At 34.2% G+C, this 20,042-nt stretch overlaps 2 protein-coding genes across 5 annotated transcripts in view; both read right to left on the bottom strand.

The window, feature by feature from the left end:
* LOC143251046 (potassium voltage-gated channel protein Shal-like) overlaps positions 1 to 20,042 on the bottom strand; it is a 456,480-nt gene that overhangs the window by 222,063 nt on the left and 214,375 nt on the right. The gene's annotated exons all lie outside the window — the stretch shown is intronic.
* LOC143251045 (uncharacterized) overlaps positions 11,684 to 20,042 on the bottom strand; it is a 31,181-nt gene continuing 22,822 nt past the window's right edge. For all 3 annotated transcript variants that reach the window (XM_076502368.1, XM_076502366.1, XM_076502365.1), the window contains one exon: positions 11,684 to 14,081. In XM_076502368.1, coding sequence (XP_076358483.1) covers positions 12,413 to 14,081 — 1,669 coding nt within the window. In that variant the 3' untranslated portion in view covers positions 11,684 to 12,412. The remainder of the gene's footprint in view (positions 14,082 to 20,042) is intronic.

Below are 20,042 nucleotides of genomic sequence, written 5' to 3' on the forward strand. Positions count from 1 at the left end.
TTAGATAAAACTATAATCATGTGTATAATTGGTTAGATAAAACTATAATAATGTGTATAATTGGTTAGATAAAACTATAACCATGTGTATAGTTGGTTAGATAAAACTAAAATAATGTGTATAATTGGTTAGATAAAACTACAATCATGTGTATAGCTGGTTGGATAAAACTATAACCATGTATATAATTGGTTAGATAAAACTATAACCATGTGTATAGTTGGTTAGATAAAACTATAATCATGTGTATAATTGGTTAGATAAAACTATAACCATGTGTATAATTGGTTAGATAAAACTATAATCATGTGTATAGTTGGTTAGATAAAACTATAACCATGTATATAATTGGTTAGATAAAACTATAATCATGTGTATAGCTGGTTAGATAAAACTATAACCATGTGTATAGTTGGTTAGATAAAACTAAAATAATGTGTATAATTGGTTAGATAAAACTATAATAATGTGTATAGCTGGTTAGATAAAACTATAATAATGTCTATAGTTGGTTAGATAAAACTACAATCATGTGTATAATTGGTTAGATAAAACTATAACCATGTGTATAGTTGGTTAGATAAAACTATAATCGTGTGTATAATTGGTTAGATAAAACTAAAATAATGTGTATAATTGGTTAGATAAAACTATAATCATGTGTATAGCTGGTTGGATAAAACTATAACCATGTGTATAGATGGTTAGATAAAACTCTAATAATGTGTATAATTGGTTAGATAAAACTATAATAATGTGTATAATAGGTTAGATAATACTATAATCATGAGTATAATTGGTTAGATAAAACTATAATAATGTGTATAATTGGTTAGATAAAACTATAACCATGTGTATAATTGGTTAGATAAAACTATAACCATGTGTTTAGCTGGTTAGATAAAACTATAATCATGTGTATAGTTGGTTAGATAAAACTATAACCATGTGTTTAGCTGGTTAGATAAAACTATAATCATGTGTATAATTGGTTAGATAAAACTATAACCATGTGTATAATTGGTTAGATAAAACTATAATCATGTGTATAGTTGGTTAGATAAAACTATAACCATGTATATAATTGGTTAGATAAAACTATAATCATGTGTATAGCTGGTTAGATAAAACTATAACCATGTGTATAGTTGGTTAGATAAAACTAAAATAATGTGTATAATTGGTTAGATAAAACTACAATCATGTGTATAGCTGGTTGGATAAAACTATAACCATGTATATAATTGGTTAGATAAAACTATAACCATGTGTATAGTTGGTTAGATAAAACTATAATCATGTGTATAATTGGTTAGATAAAACTATAACCATGTGTATAATTGGTTAGATAAAACTATAATCATGTGTATAGTTGGTTAGATAAAACTATAACCATGTATATAATTGGTTAGATAAAACTATAACCATGTGTATAATTGGTTAGATAAACTATAATCATGTGTATAGCTGGTTGGATAAAACTATAACCATGTGTATAATTGGTTAGATAAAACTATAATCATGTGTATAATTGGTTAGATAAAACTATAATCATGTGTATAGTTGGTTAGATAAAACTATAACCATGTGTATAATTGGTTAGAGAAAACTATAACAATGTGTATAATTGGTTAGATAAAACTATAACCATGTGTATAGCAGGTTAGATAAAACTATAACCATGTGTATAGTTGGTTAGATAAAACTATAACCATGTGTATAATTGGTTAGAGAAAACTATAACAATGTGTATAATTGGTTAGATAAAACTATAACCATGTGTATAGCAGGTTAGATAAAACTATAACCATGTGTATAGTTGGTTAGATAAAACTATAACCATGTGTATAATTGGTTAGATAAAACTATAACCATGCGTATAATTGGTTAGATAAAACTATAACCATGTGTATAATTGGTTAGAGAAAACTATAACAATGTGTATAATTGGTTAGATAAAACTATAACCATGTGTATAGCTGGTTAGATAAAACTATAACCATGTGTATAGTTGGTTAGATAAAACTATAACCATGTGTATAATAGGTTAGATAAAACTACAGTCATGTGTATAATTGGTTAGATAAAACTATAACCATGTGTATAGTTGGTTAGATAAAACTATAATCGTGTGTATAATTGGTTAGATAAAACTAAAATAATGTGTATAATTGGTTAGATAAAACTATAACCATGTGTATAGATGGTTAGATAAAACTCTAATAATGTGTATAATTGGTTAGATAAAACTATAATAATGTGTATAATAGGTTAGATAATACTATAATCATGAGTATAATTGGTTAGATAAAACTATAATAATGTGTATAATTGGTTAGATAAAACTATAACCATGTGTATAATTGGTTAGATAAAACTATAACCATGTGTTTAGCTGGTTAGATAAAACTATAATCATGTGTATAGTTGGTTAGATAAAACTATAACCATGTGTTTAGCTGGTTAGATAAAACTATAATCATGTGTATAATTGGTTAGATAAAACTATAACCATGTGTATAGTTGGTTAGATAAAACTATAACCATGTGTTTAGCTGGTTAGATAAAACTATAATCATGTGTATAATTGGTTAGATAAAACTATAATAATGTGTATAATTGGTTAGATAAAACTATAACCATGTGTATAGTTGGTTAGATAAAACTAAAATAATGTGTATAATTGGTTAGATAAAACTACAATCATGTGTATAGCTGGTTGGATAAAACTATAACCATGTATATAATTGGTTAGATAAAACTATAACCATGTGTATAGTTGGTTAGATAAAACTATAATCATGTGTATAATTGGTTAGATAAAACTATAACCATGTGTATAATTGGTTAGATAAAACTATAATCATGTGTATAGTTGGTTAGATAAAACTATAACCATGTATATAATTGGTTAGATAAAACTATAATCATGTGTATAGCTGGTTAGATAAAACTATAACCATGTGTATAGTTGGTTAGATAAAACTAAAATAATGTGTATAATTGGTTAGATAAAACTATAATAATGTGTATAGCTGGTTAGATAAAACTATAATAATGTCTATAGTTGGTTAGATAAAACTACAATCATGTGTATAATTGGTTAGATAAAACTATAACCATGTGTATAGTTGGTTAGATAAAACTATAATCGTGTGTATAATTGGTTAGATAAAACTAAAATAATGTGTATAATTGGTTAGATAAAACTATAATCATGTGTATAGCTGGTTGATAAAACTATAACCATGTGTATAGATGGTTAGATAAAACTCTAATAATGTGTATAATTGGTTAGATAAAACTATAATAATGTGTATAATAGGTTAGATAATACTATAATCATGAGTATAATTGGTTAGATAAAACTATAATAATGTGTATAATTGGTTAGATAAAACTATAACCATGTGTATAATTGGTTAGATAAAACTATAACCATGTGTTTAGCTGGTTAGATAAAACTATAATCATGTGTATAGTTGGTTAGATAAAACTATAACCATGTGTTTAGCTGGTTAGATAAAACTATAATCATGTGTATAATTGGTTAGATAAAACCATAACCATGTGTATAATTGGTTAGATAAAACTATAATCATGTGTATAGTTGGTTAGATAAAACTATAACCATGTATATAATTGGTTAGATAAAACTATAATCATGTGTATAGCTGGTTAGATAAAACTATAACCATGTGTATAGTTGGTTAGATAAAACTAAAATAATGTGTATAATTGGTTAGATAAAACTACAATCATGTGTATAGCTGGTTGGATAAAACTATAACCATGTATATAATTGGTTAGATAAAACTATAACCATGTGTATAGTTGGTTAGATAAAACTATAATCATGTGTATAATTGGTTAGATAAAACTATAACCATGTGTATAATTGGTTAGATAAAACTATAATCATGTGTATAGTTGGTTAGATAAAACTATAACCATGTATATAATTGGTTAGATAAAACTATAACCATGTGTATAATTGGTTAGATAAACTATAATCATGTGTATAGCTGGTTGGATAAAACTATAACCATGTGTATAATTGGTTAGATAAAACTATAATCATGTGTATAATTGGTTAGATAAAACTATAATCATGTGTATAGTTGGTTAGATAAAACTATAACCATGTATATAATTGGTTAGATAAAACTATAACCATGTGTATAATTGGTTAGATAAACTATAATCATGTGTATAGCTGGTTGGATAAAACTATAACCATGTGTATAATTGGTTAGATAAAACTATAATCATGTGTATAATTGGTTAGATAAAACTATAATCATGTGTATAGCTGGTTAGATAAAACTATAATAATGTGTATAGCTGGTTAGATAAAACTATAATAATGTCTATAGTTGGTTAGATAAAACTACAATAATGCGTATAGTTAGATAGCACCTTATATTATGAACTATTTTTGCAGCTTCTGTTGAACAAATGTGATTAATATAATAAAAGTAAAAGTTTATTATTTTTAGTTAATGAATCTTGATTGATGATAAAAACTGTTCCGGACCTTGGTTGGTAAGTAATATAGTGATCTCGTTTAGAATGGTTTGATTCTAATTTATACATAATAACTGACGAACTACCACCTGGAGGTCAAATACAGGTGTGGTGATAATTACCATACCACATTAGGAAAACTGGAATATTTAATCTGAACGGCACTTTATTCTCAATGGCTAAATGTTGATTTTAAGAGTACAGTTTGTAACCTGGATACCGTTCTATAAGAGTACGGTTTGCAACTTGGATACTCTCATTAGAATACGGTTTGTAAGTTGTATATCGTTTTCAGAGTACCGTTTTATATTTTAAGTTGGGTATCGTTTTCTTAGAGCACAGTTTATAACTTGCATATTGTTTTAAGAGAGGTTGTAACTTGTTTATTACTTTTAGAACACAGAGTATAAATTATATGTTTTTAGAGCACAGTTTTTTTCTTTCCGCGTGTTTTGTACATTTCACACTTCCACGTATAAATTGATGGTTTCTTCTGTTCTGTAAAGTTTTCAAAGTTTCATCAATCTGTAAGCCTCAGATATTAATGACATCAGCATCATGTTTTTAGAAGAAATAACAGGACGGATATAAACAGTTTCTTCCCATAATGTAAGTTTTAGAGAATTACAGTTATCCAGAATGAACAGAGAAGTGCATGACTGTCAATCTTTTATTTTTGCACACGACACACGTGTGAAGACTAGTAAACAAGCAAGATTACATGGAAAACATGTAGTAAGATTGACCGTGCTCTCGCTCCGCAGCCCTGAATCACTCCTATAACTCGGATCTGGATCCGAAATAGTCAGTTTTTAACTGTAGTCTGGAGTTGAAACGGAACTGAAAATGAGAGTGTTGAAGTCCGAGCAAAACTGGAGCTGGAACCGCAACAGTTCCGGAGTTGCAACTCTATTTCAAACCCTTCCTGTTGATCTTGTAATACCGTTTGTATATCTGTTTGAATTATAAATAACACCCTAACAAAATTATAGATAGTAAGATAGTTGTTAGCCGTACTTGTCGTGTAGCTCTGGAGCACTAGTATGGAGCACTTCTGTGGCCAGAGTTGAAGCTCCGGAGTCAACCTGGAGCTGAACCACTGGAGGCATTCCAGGCCCAGAATCAGCAGTGGTTCAGCTCTAGTTAACATGACAACACGTGCAAGTCGTGGTCGTGCTATATGTTAGGATTGGTAATATCACGACCATGACTTGCACGTGTTGTAATGTCAACTGTTTGATTAACCTGTACATACTGGTTGTAAAAACACGTTATCTCCAATACTTTGAATGGGTGCATTGTACTACCAATTCAGTGAAACTGCGTAAAAAAAACTGATCAAATGTTGTGTTCTAATTAAGATGTTGTTTCGTTCAGTTCGTATATAAAACACAATTTGATTGAATTTCTTTAAAGTCTCCAAGTTATCGAAACATTGTTCATTCTTTTTCGTTTGTTCTTAATTAACAGAAAGTGCGAGAGATAGAAATATTTAACATTATTTATATACAAAATATCCCAAATGCTGATGGGTAATATTATGTTAATACGTTTGAGATATGTTAACAAAACAACATAAACTTCTTAAATAGCCCTTGACAGAATTGGAAAAGTGTATTTAAAGTTGTTTTTGAATTTCGCACATAGCTACTCTAGGGCTATCTGTGCTAGCCGTCCCTAATTTTGCAGTGTAGGACTAGAGGGAAGGCAGCTAGTCATCACCACCCACCGCCAACTCTTGGGCAACTCTTTTACCAACGAATAGTGGGATTGACCGTAACATTATAACGCCCCCACAGCTGGGTGGGCGAGCATGTTTGGCGCGACCCTCGGATTACGAGTCGCACGCCTTACGCGCTTGGCCATGCCGGGCCTGTATTTAAACTTAAAGAAAATTTATCAATTCTCAAAATCGGTAAAGCAAGCCAACGTATCATACATAAACAGCTAATAAGCTAGATGTACTTCCGCGTGGACCCCGAAAGTTTTCTGTTTCAAGAGTAAATAAGACCAAAATTAAGGGTAACAAATATTTTTATTTCTTGCTTTTGAAGTTCATACGTCATGCTATGATTTCGCCTTCAAAGCGCGTAATTCTTTTCGTGATTCAGAGGATGCATACGTTTTACTGACGTCACGACAGTACAGGTTTGAAGGTTAAAAGTCCCTTATGACATGTCATTTTAGTGTCTGCTGACTTACAGACAGACAACACACAACTGTATAGTTGTGTGAGGAATATATCAGGTGGTCCCTCCAGGTGGACTTCTGCCCCTTTCGGGAAAACTACGTGAACCTCTAATTCAAAAATAGAGACTACAAAGTAAAAAGGGTTAATTTCTGTTCGGTTTCTTGTTCCATTCATAAAATCCTTAAATCTTACATTGTGAGAATCCTTGACAGATACAATCAATATTAAATAGTGAATAAAAACATATTAGTGATACAAATTGATTATATTTGATACGACGTTGTGAAGATTGAGTTAAATTGACGTATATAATTTGAATATTAAGATTACATATATAAAACTACAATAAATTTACCAGAAATTACAAACATACTAGCCCTCTGACCTTGTGATAGATATTAAATTGTTTAGTTTTTAATTTCGGGCAAAGTTACTCGAGAGCTATCTACACTAGCCGTTCCTAATTTACTAGTGATAGACCACCCACGCCAACTCTTGAGTTACTTTTTTACCAACGAAATGTTAGATTTACCGTTCATTATAACGCTCTAACAGCTGAAAGAGGAAGCATGTTTGGTGATGAGATTCGAACCGACATTTTGCGAGTCAAGCGCCCTAATCACCAGGCATTATTGGCATCGAAAGCACGTGGATAATAGAACACGTATAACAGTAGGTTAAAGAATGTGAAATTTCCTTACATTTTATCTTGCAACAGTGATGTATTGCTGTACCTGGTCGCCATCTGGCGGAGTACAGTGGAGCTAAACTACGTTTAGTGTGTGTTTTTGTTGTTGTTGTTTGTTTTTGAATTTCGCACATTTGGTGTGAATATTGATTCTGCTCTGTAGACTCCTGACGACAAAGGCAATTTTAAATTTATGTTCCAACAGTTTTACTAAAATAAATAAACGACAAATAAACTGAAACAATATTAATCGAACCACCAAGGCCTGCTAGAATTTTGAACATTTTGTCACTTGTTTCCATATTAACTTGTCATCGAGCTAGTGTTTCCTTATGTTTTTCCTAAAACCATAATAAGAAAGGTTGCTACGTCACGTGAAAGTACCCGCTTTACCTCAGTCTCCCAGAGGGAACCTCTAGCCTTCCGGGAATTCTGGAGTGCCTTCTAAAAGCAGCTACGGACACGGTACCAAAACAACAACATATAACCTCAAACAATATATGGAAACCAACCAAACAACTATTAGCAATGATAAAACAACGAAGACAATTAAGAAGACTATTCCTGGCAACAAGAGAACAAGAAATAAAAACACAAATTAACAACATTAGAAATAAAATTAGAAAATAAATTAAACAACTAAAACAAGAAAAATGGGACAACTTGTGTTCCCAACTAAACGAACAAACCGACCCTAGTAAGTTCTGGCTACACATAAAAAGATTCACATATAAGCCCACGACAAGAAAATACCCAACATTGGAATATAACCCTAGTACAAACCAGCAAAGAAAAAGCAGAAGACTTCAAACAACAATTACAAAACACACAATGACTCGGACATGAACAACTATTACTACAATATAATAAACAACCACGTAACAAATAACATAGAATTATATAAACCACACTTTCCAGTCAACATTATAAACAGCAACACTAACAATACATATGACTACAATACCCAACTACTCACCAAAAAAATCAACTAAATGAACCTGAACAAGCAATCAAAAATACAAAAAACAAAACACCGGGAAATGATGGAATACAAACAATACTTCTCAAAAAAGGCACTCCAAAATTAGTTGACCACCTATTAGCCACATTTAACTCATCTCTATACTCTGGATACATTGTTTGTTTGTTTTCTTAAATTTCGCGCAAAGTTACACGAGGGCTATCTACGCTAACCCTCCCTAATTTAGCAGTGTAAGACTCGAGGGAAGGCAGCTAGTCATCACCACCCACCGCCAACTCTTGGGTTACTCTTTTACTAACGAATAGTAGGATTGATCGTACAAGATAACGCCCCTACGGCTGAAAGGGCGAGTATGTTTGATGCGATCGGGATTCGAACCCGCGACCCTCGGATTACGAGTCGAATGCCTTAACACACTTGGCCGGGCCCCCCAGTTTCTTGAAAGCAAGCTAACATGTTAATGTTCCACAAAGAAGTAAAACCAATCAATAAACCAAACAGTTATCAACTGATCAGCCTGACCAGCTGTGTAGGTAAAATTATTGAAAGAATAATAAGCAACAGATTCTCCACATTTTTGGAGATTAATTCAAAATTACCAGAAGAACAAAACGGATTTAGAAAATATAGACAAACAACAGATCACTTAATTAGCTTAACTGAAACAATAATAAATAGCTTTAATAATAAAGAATGCACTGTTGCCTGCTTCCTCGATATCGAGAAAACATTCGACACTGTATAGCACAATGGTCTTCGGTTCCGTATGTATGAAATGGGACTACCGCGAGGAATTATTCGCTGAGTATCAAACTTTTTGGAAAATAGAAAACGTAGAATAAATGCAGATGGAACTTTCTCGGAGTTCTTCCTTCCAGAAGCTGGAGTCCCTCAAGGAGAGGTGGTTAGTCCTATTCTCTTCATCATGTATGTGAATAATATGCCACTTGAAGACCTAAATCATGGATACACGTCACAGTTCGCTGATGATGTAGCAATTTGGAAAAGTGTCCCTACACAAGAAATAGCAGCCACTAACTTACAACCACAACTAAACAGATTACGTGAATATTGTGAGAAATATAGAATTAAAATAAACACAGCGAAGACACAATTAGTAATATTTTCAAAACCAACGAAACATCAAAAAGTTCAACCCCAGATCTACATGAACGGAGAGCTTCTCCAAACTGCTACATCTGCAAAATGTTTAGGGTTAACATATGATTCGAAACTTACTTGGATAAAACATGTAAATAACATAAAAACTAAAATTTGGCGAAGAATAAACTATACTAGAAGTCTAACTAGTAAAAACTACGGAACACCACCAGAAAACATCATTACAATATACAAGACATACATTAGACCAGTAACAGACTATGCAGCTCCTGCATGGATTAACGTAAGTGAAAAACAATTACAAGCCAAACTCCAAACATTACAAAATACACTAATTACATCAGCATACAGGGTACCTAAAACTACTTCATCAAAGTTCATGCACAATTACTCAAATACACAAACAATAACAGATAGACTTCTACGTAGTACAATAAAATATGTTGATAAAAATTGGCGAAAAAATGAGTTGTTATGTGAACTAGACAGATATTGCACATATGATGAAGTGAGACCGAAACACCTCTCCCCGTTAAACTTGTACATCAGATCTTTAAGATAAAATCAAATTTAAAATAAGAATAATAATAACAATAATAATTAAATAGAGCTAAAATAAAACAGCCACCTACGTTCTAGACTTATTAAAAATTAAATAAATAAATAAAAATGAAAGAACAATATAAATGGACATTGTCCTGAAAAGCACCAGACTAAAGTTATATTATTCCAGTCATTTACTCGAAATATATTAATCAGGCCACTCCAACAAAGTAATGGAAGCAGGAAGAGGTCTAGTGTACCTGACTCTCCTGGGTATACACGTATATATACCCAAACACCAGAGTGAAAGAGAGATTGTTTGTTTGTTTTTGGAATTTCGCACAAAGCTACTCGAGGGCTATCTGTGCTAGCCGTCTCTAATTTAGTAGTGTAAGACTAGAGGGAAGGCAGATAGTCATCACCACCCACCGCCAACTCTTGGGTTACTCTTTTACCAACGAATAGTGGGATAGACCGTCGCATTATACGCCCCCACGGCTGGGAGGGCGAGCATGTTTTAGCGCGACGCGGGCACAAACCCGCGACCCTCGGATTATGAGTCGCACGCCTTACGCGCTTGGCCATGCCAGGCCGAGAAAGAGAAAATCCCCATGATATCTGAAATGAAAAGAAGGTTTCTGGAACGTGTGGAGGACAGGATCGATCCAAATGGAAGTGTGACAAATATTAACATCACAACAGAAAAAAACAACAAACCTTTTGATCAGTATTAAGATAGTAATATCAAGTCGTATTAGTTTTGTGAATTAATATAAAGATCATGTAATAATATAATAATATCTGTTGTTTTCAAATTGAAGAGTTTGTTTGATGTTATACATATATATATTTGCAGCTGTGTTTTTATGTAAAATGGAAGTAATGTGCATATACATCCCACATACATATATAAATGTTCCTGGAGAGGAACAATTAGAATCTTTAGAGGACTAGTTAGAATTTTTGTCAAGGAATGGTTAGAAATTTTGCGACTTTCTGACTCTGACGCTTATTTACAATTAGAATCACTTCTTAAGTTCGCTAATCCAATCACAGTAAAATATAATAATGAACGAAAGCACAAAGCACTTTGTTAACTTGTTTGTCAAATTATCGAGCTATTGTGTACTGAAGTAACATTAGAAACAAATTTATTATCGAGTGTTTGAACGCACGCCTTTTACAATACACTTATTATATTCAGAAGAGTTTGTTATACTTAACATTTAGTGGTTTTGGTTTGTTTTGAATTTCGCGCAAAGCTACACGAGGGCTATCTACGCTGACCCTCCCTAATTTAGCAGTGTAAGACTAGAGGGAAGGCAGCTAGTCATCACCACCCACCGCCAACTCTTGGGCTACTCTTTTACCAATGAATAGTGGGATTGACCGTCACAATATAACGCCCCCACGGCTGAAAGGGGCGAGCATGTTTGGTGTGACGAGGATTCGAACCCGCGATCCTCAGGTTACAAATCAAATCTTAACCACCTGGCCATGCCGGGCCCTAACATTTAGCGTATAAGTGCGTTTAGGATGCTTTACACTGCATTTATAAATATGTACGTTTTTACCCAAGTATAAATAGCCGTATACTAACAAAATAGTACGAATCAAATTTACAAATGGGTTAGAAATGAACAAAATACTTATATTTTGTACTGACGATATAGTTACAGGAGTTTCTCACGTGAGACATTAGAGAGGAAATTTTGATTAAAAATATGTTAAAAAGTTCTTCAAAGGTTTCAATATTTATTTACATACAAAACAAGACAAAACCGAAATTCAGTTATGAATGTTCACGTTGTTAAGTGTTTGATCTCCAATTTATGAGTTCACAACACAGGGCAATTATCACAGCCACGTGATCCACACATCCATCTGAAACCCTTTTAGTGTTTTTTTTTTTGTGTGTGCATCTGTTTTTTTTTTTCTGAAATGCGTTTGGAAAATTATATTCTTTGCATACTGCAAACATGATATGATGAGAATATCTAAATCTCGGTATTATCCAACGAGAATTGTTTTTAATGGAAATGTATAATGCAAATCGGTAACAAGATTATAATAGAACAGCACAGTAAATATTTTTTTCAAATACTTCTGACATCGACCTCTTGTGGGTGAAAGGTAGTTTTGAGGAACTATAACATTAAAATTCAAAGTTTGATCCCTGCATTTCGATTGTGCATCACAGATGAGCAAAAAAAAAAAACTCCTGATGATGAAAAACCCACTTGAAATCAAAATGTATTTCAGAACAGCTGGTATGGATATTAACACTTTTATTGATAAGTAGAGAACAACATTTCAACCTTCCTAGGTCATCTTCAGGTCAAGAAACTCGTGGTCATACTTACTCTGTTGTTTCTTCTTCTGGTACATATATGATAATCTTTGGTGTTTTCAGAGTTTGCCTCATTTCATTGATTTCTCTTTTACCTACTGAGGTAGAACACGAGTCACTGTGTTGCGGTTTACTAGAAGAATCACATAAGTTTGAAATACCAAAATTAGATGGTTTAGAACACTTGAATAGTTCAGTTTCATTTACACTTGAATATCTTATAGGATGTGTGGCTGCCATCTTTGTTTTCTCAAGATTTGAATTAGAGCGAAATTTTGTCAGTGAAAAAAATCTGGATATAGCAGAATATCCGAACTTTGATGAATGGCCATGAGAAGTAGATATTTTAGTGTTTCTGGTGTAGTTCTTATTGGACGATGCAGGCACACTTTCATCATTAACCGTTTTACTTTTATGAAAGTGAGAAAATCTTCGAACTCGTGACGATGAATTTTGTTCAGTTGATGAATTTTTATATGAAAAAAATGAATTAACCTTTTCAGCCCTACTACTGCCTTTGGGCGTGAGAGCATTCTGTGTTGAGGAAATACTTTCTTGTATGTTTATCTGATTTTCTACAGAAAGTGGTTGAGCAGATGGTGGCATTCTTTGAGGGCATGACACTGTTTGAAGAGATAAAACTTTTGTAGAAGATGGCTCTCTATCAAGAAGTGAGACTGGTGAAGGTGAAGCTAGTAAGAAAGACTCTGTTTCAAGAGATGGCACTGAAGAGGATGACGCTTTTTGAGAAAATAACATTGGAGAGGGTGGCACTGTTAGAGAAGATGGCAGTTTTTGAACAAATGAGACTGGAGAAGGTGGCACTACTGAGGAAGTGTTTGTTTGAAAAGATGGTACTGAAGAGAACGACACTGCTTTACGTGATAACTTCAAAGGCCTAAAGTTGGTGTTGTCATATTTCGTGTTTATTAGACAGTCAATCGATGATACAGTTTTGGTGGCCTCCGTCTCCTTTCGGCAGTTGTTGATATTGGTGAAAACAAAATGTTTGCCATGATAACATGTTTGAGACCCTGTGAGTTGCTTGTTGATAGATGGATAATTTATACTTGTTTTGGGAAAGTCCAACAAGTTATCATAAGATGCCTGTTTAGTGGTCTGAAAATATTCTTCATTTGATTGAACACATTGAGGCTTAGTTTCAATAACACTTCTTTCAGCAAATGTTAGGATTTTCTCGGACATTGGAATAACTACTTGTGAGTTTGTTTTATTATTTTGTGAAAGTTGATTATATAAAGTCTTTTGTGTTTTAGATTGCCACTGATTTTTATTGCTTAATTTATCGTTAGAATAATTTATCATATTGGGAGAGGACAAATATTCTCTGTAATCTCCCTCATACAGATCTTTTATCTTTCTCTCCCTGTTTCCATCAGATAAACTACAAGGGCCAGAATACTTACGGTAACTTTGCACGACATTAGGAACACGAAGGAAGTTCCTATAATCATTAGAAGCAGGAACAAAACTAGAAGAATTTGAACGATTGGGTCGACAAAGTTCACTTTCAGAGAAGCTATCGTGTAAGACAAATATATTCTTGTCCCGCCTACTACGAGATGAGTGGATAAAATGGATTTTACTGCCAAATGGTTGGTTATTTATCCGAGTACTGACAGCGGGAAAGACAGAAGTCCTTGTACTCAGTTCCGATCTGCAAGTAGAGAAAATAACAAATATCATTATCGGTATGATGACAACACAAGGTAAGGAGAATAATAAAATATCAGAGATGAACCCTAGCAATCTGAGCACGTGATAATGAGAAATCATGTACAATCAAAACAGAGATGAACCCTAGCAATCTGAGCACGTGATAATAAAATATCATGTAAAATCAAAACAGAGATGAACCCTAGCAATTTGAGCACGTGATAATGAGAAATCATGTAAAATCAAAACAGAGATGAACCCTAGCAATTTGAGCACGTGATAATGAGAAATCATGCAGAATCAAAACAGAGATGAACCCTAGCAATCTGAGCACGTGATAATAAAATATCATGTAAAATCAAAACAGAGATGAACCCTAGCAATTTGAGCACGTGATAATGAGAAATCATGCAGAATCAAAACAGAGATGAACCCTAGCAATCTGAGCACGTGATAATGAGAAATCATGCAGAATCAAAACAGAGATGAACCCTAGCAATATGAGCACGTGATAATGAGAAATCATGTACAATCAAAACAGAGATGAACCCTAGCAATCTGAGCACGTGATAATAAAATATCATGTAAAATCAAAACAGAGATGAACCCTAGCAATCTGAGCACGTGATAATAAAATATCATGTAAAATCAAAAGAGAGATGAACCCTAGCAATTTGAGCACGTGATAATGAGAAATCATGCAGAATCAAAACAGAGATGAACACTAGCAATCTGAGCACGTGATAATAAAATATCATGTAAAATCAAAACAGAGATGAACCCTAGCAATCTGAGCACGTGATGATGAGAAATCATGTAGAATCAAAACAGAGATGAACCCTAGCAATCTGAGCGCGTGATAATGAGAAATCATGCAGAATCAAAACAGAGATGAACCCTAGCAATCTGAGCACGTGATAATGAGAAATCATGAATCAAAACAGACATGAACCCTAGCAATCTGAGCACGTGATACTGAGAAATCATGTACAATCAAAACAGAGATAAACACTAGCAATCTCAGCACGTGATAATGAGAAATCATGTAGAATCAAAACAGAGATAAACACTAGCAATTTGAGCGCGTGATACTGAGAAATCATGGACAATCAAAACAGAGATGAACCCTAGCAATCTGAGCACGTGATAATGAGAAATCATGCAGAATCAAAACAGAGATGAACCCTAGCAATCTCAGCGCGTGATAATGAGAAATCATGAATCAAAACAGAGATGAACCCTAGCAATCTGAGCACGTGATACTGAGAAATCATGTACAATCAAAACAGAGATGAACCCTAGCAATCTCAGCACGTGATAATTAGAAATCATGTAGAATCAAAACAGAGATGAACCCTAGCAATCTCAGCACGTGATAATGAGAAATCATGTAGAATCAAAACAGAGATGAACCCTAGCAATCTGAGCGCGTGATAATGAGAAATCATGAATCAAAACAGAGATGAACCCTAGCAATCTGAGCACGTGATACTGAGAAATCATGTACAATCAAAACAGAGATGAACCCTAGCAATCTCAGCACGTGATAATGAGAAATCATGTAGAATCAAAACAGAGATGAACCCTAGCAATCTGAGCGCGTGATAATGAGAAATCATGTACAATCAAAACAGAGATGAACCCAAGCAATCTCAGCACGTGATAATGAGAAATCATGTAGAATCAAAACAGAGATGAACCCTAGCAATCTGAGCGCGTGATAATGAGAAATCATGTAGAATCAAAACAGAGATGAACCCTAGCAATCTGAGCGCGTGATAATGAGAAATCATGCAGAATCAAAACAGAGATGAACCCTAGCAATCTGAGCACGTGATAATGAAAAATCATGCAGAATCAAAACAGGGATGAACCCTAGCAATCTGAGCACGTGATAATAAAATATCATGTAAAATCAAAACAAAGATGAACACTAGCAATCTGAGCACGTGATAATGAGAAATCATGTAGAATCAAAACAGAGATGAACCCTAGCAATCTGAGCGCGTAATAATGAGAAATCATGCAGAAACAAAACAGAGATGAGCCCAAGCAATCTCAGCGCGTGATAATGAGAAATCATGTAGAATCAAAACAGAGATGAACCCTAGCAATTTGAGCACGTGATAATAAAATATCATGTAGAATCAAAACAGAGATGAACCCTAGCAATTTGAGCACGTGATAATAAAATATCATGTAGAATCAAAACAGAGATGAACCCTAGCAATCTGAGCACGTGATAATAAAATATCATGTAAAATCAAAACAGAGATGAACCCTAGCAATTTGAGCACGTGATAATGAGAAATCATGCAGAATCAAAACAGAGATGAACCCTAGCAATCTGAGCACGTGATAATGAGAAATCATGTACAATCAAAACAAAGATGAACCCTAGCAATCTGAGCACGTGATAATAAAATATCATGTAAAATCAAAACAGAGATGAACCCTAGCAATTTGAGCACGTGATAATGAGAAATCATGTAGAATCAAACAGAGATGAACCCTAGCAATCTGAGCACGTGATAATAAAATATCATGTAAAATCAAAACAGAGATGAACCCTAGCAATTTGAGCACGTGATAATGAGAAATCATGTAGAATCAAAACAGAGTTGAACCCTAGCAATCTGAGCACGTGATGATGAGAAATCATGTACAATCAAAACAGAGATGAACACTAGCAATTTGAGCACGTGATAATGAGAAATCATGTAAAATCAAAACAGAGATGAACCCTAGCAATCTGAGCACGTGATAATGAGAAATCATGTAGAATCAAAACAGAGATGAGCCCAAGCAATCTGAGCACGTGATGATGAGAAATCATGTACAATCAAAACAGAGATGAACCCTAGCAATCTGAGCACGTGATAATGAGAAATCATGTAAAATCAAAACAGAGATGAACCCTAGCAATCTGAGCACGTGATAATGAGAAATCATGCAGAATCAAAACAGAGATGAACCCTAGCAATCTGAGCACGTGATAATGAGAAATCATGTAGAATCAAAACAGAGATGAGCCCAAGCAATCTCAGCGCGTGATAATGAGAAATCATGTAGAATCAAAACAGAGATGAACCCTAGCAATCTGAGCACGTGATAATGAGAAATCATGTACAATCAAAACAGAGATGAACCCTAGCAATCTGAGCACGTGATAATAGAATATCATGTAAAATCAAAACAGAGATGAACCCTAGCAATCTGAGCACGTGATAATAAAATATCATGTAAAATCAAAACAGAGATGAACCCTAGCAATTTGAGCACGTGATAATGAGAAATCATGCAGAATCAAAACAGAGATGAACCCTAGCAATCTGAGCACGTGATAATAAAATATCATGTAAAATCAAAACAGAGATGAACACTAGCAATCTGAGCACGTGATAATAAAATATCATGTAAAATCAAAACAGAGATGAACCCTAGCAATCTGAGAACGTGATGATGAGAAATCATGTAGAATCAAAACAGAGATGAACCCTAGCAATCTGAGCACGTGATAATGAGAAATCATGTAGAATCAAAACAGAGATGAACACTAGCAATTTGAGCGCGTGATACTGAGAAATCATGCAGAATCAAAACAGAGATGAACCCTAGCAATCTCAGCGCGTGATAATGAGAAATCATGCAGAATCAAAACAGAGATGAACACTAGCAATTTGAGCGCGTGATACTGAGAAATCATGGACAATCAAAACAGAGATGAACCCTAGCAATCTGAGCACGTGATAATGAGAAATCATGCAGAATCAAAACAGAGATGAACCCTAGCAATCTGAGCACGTGATAATGAGAAATCATGTACAATCAAAACAGAGATGAACCCTAGCAATCTGAGCACGTGATGATGAGAAATCATGTAGAATCAAAACAGAGATGAACCCAAGCAATCTGAGCACGTGATAATGAGAAATCATGAATTAAAACAGAGATGAACCCAAGCAATCTCAGCACGTGATAATGAGAAATCATGTAGAATCAAAACAGAGATGAACCCTAGCAATCTGAGCGCGTGATAATGAGAAATCATGCAGAATCAAAACAGAGATGAACCCTAGCAATCTGAGCACGTGATAATGAGAAATCATGCAGAATCAAAACAGAGATGAACCCTAGCAATATGAGCACGTGATAATGAGAAATCATGAATCAAAACAGAGATGAACCCTAGCAATCTGAGCACGTGATACTGAGAAATCATGTACAATCAAAACAGAGATGAACCCTAGCAATCTCAGCACGTGATAATGAGAAATCATGTAGAATCAAAACAGAGATAAACACTAGCAATCTCAGCACGTGATAATGAGAAATCATGTAGAATCAAAACAGAGATAAACACTAGCAATTTGAGCGCGTGATACTGAGAAATCATGGACAATCAAAACAGAGATGAACCCTAGCAATCTGAGCACGTGATAATGAGAAATCATGCAGAATCAAAACAGAGATGAACCCTAGCAATCTGAGCACGTGATACTGAGAAATCATGTACAATCAAAACAGAGATGAACCCTAGCAATCTCAGCACGTGATAATGAGAAATCATGTAGAATCAAAACAGAGATAAACACTAGCAATTTGAGCGCGTGATACTGAGAAATCATGGACAATCAAAACAGAGATGAACCCTAGCAATCTGAGCACGTGATAATGAGAAATCATGCAGAATCAAAACAGAGATGAACCCTAGCAATCTCAGCGCGTGATAATGAGAAATCATGAATCAAAACAGAGATGAACCCTAGCAATCTGAGCACGTGATACTGAGAAATCATGTACAATCAAAACAGAGATGAACCTTAGCAATCTCAGCACGTGATAATGAGAAATCATGTAGAATCAAAACAGAGATGAACCCTAGCAATCTGAGCGCGTGATAATGAGAAATCATGTAGAATCAAAACAGAGATGAACCCTAGCAATCTGAGCGCGTGATACTGAGAAATCATGTACAATCAAAACAGAAATGAACCCTAGCAATCTCAGCACGTGATAATGAGAAATCATGTAGAATCAAAACAGAGATGAACCCTAGCAATCTGAGCGCGTGATAATGAGAAATCATGTACAATCAAAACAGAGATGAACCCTAGCAATCTGAGCACGTGATACTGAGAAATCATGTACAATCAAAACAGAGATGAACCCTAGCAATCTCAGCACGTGATAATGAGAAATCATGTAGAATCAAAACAGAGATGAACCCTAGCAATCTGAGCGCGTGATAATGAGAAATCATGTAGAATCAAAACAGAGATAAACACTAGCAATTTGAGCGCGTGATACTGAGAAATCATGGACAATCAAAACAGAGATGAACCCTAGCAATCTGAGCACGTGATAATGAGAAATCATGCAGAATCAAAACAGAGATAAACCCTAGCAATCTCAGCGCGTGATAATGAGAAATCATGAATCAAAACAGAGATGAACCCTAGCAATCTGAGCACGTGATACTGAGAAATCATGTACAATCAAAACAGAGATGAACCCTAGCAATCTCAGCACGTGATAATGAGAAATCATGTAGAATCAAAACAGAGATGAACCCTAGCAATCTCAGCACGTGATAATGAGAAATCATGTAGAATCAAGACAGAGATGAACCCTAGCAATCTGAGCGCGTGATAATGAGAAATCATGAATCAAAACAGAGATGAACCCTAGCAATCTGAGCACGTGATACTGAGAAATCATGTACAATCAAAACAGAGATGAACCCTAGCAATATCAGCACGTGATAATGAGAAATCATGTAGAATCAAAACAGAGATGAACCCTAGCAATCTGAGCGCGTGATAATGAGAAATCATGTACAATCAAAACAGAGATGAACCCTAGTAATCTGAGCACGTGATAATGAGAAATCATGTAGAATCAAAACAGAGATGAACCCTACCAATCTGAGCGCGTGATACTGATAAATCATGTACAATCA

The sequence above is a fragment of the Tachypleus tridentatus genome, chromosome 5, assembly GCF_004210375.1.
Source record: "Tachypleus tridentatus isolate NWPU-2018 chromosome 5, ASM421037v1, whole genome shotgun sequence".
NCBI classification, from domain to species: domain Eukaryota; kingdom Metazoa; phylum Arthropoda; class Merostomata; order Xiphosura; family Limulidae; genus Tachypleus; species Tachypleus tridentatus.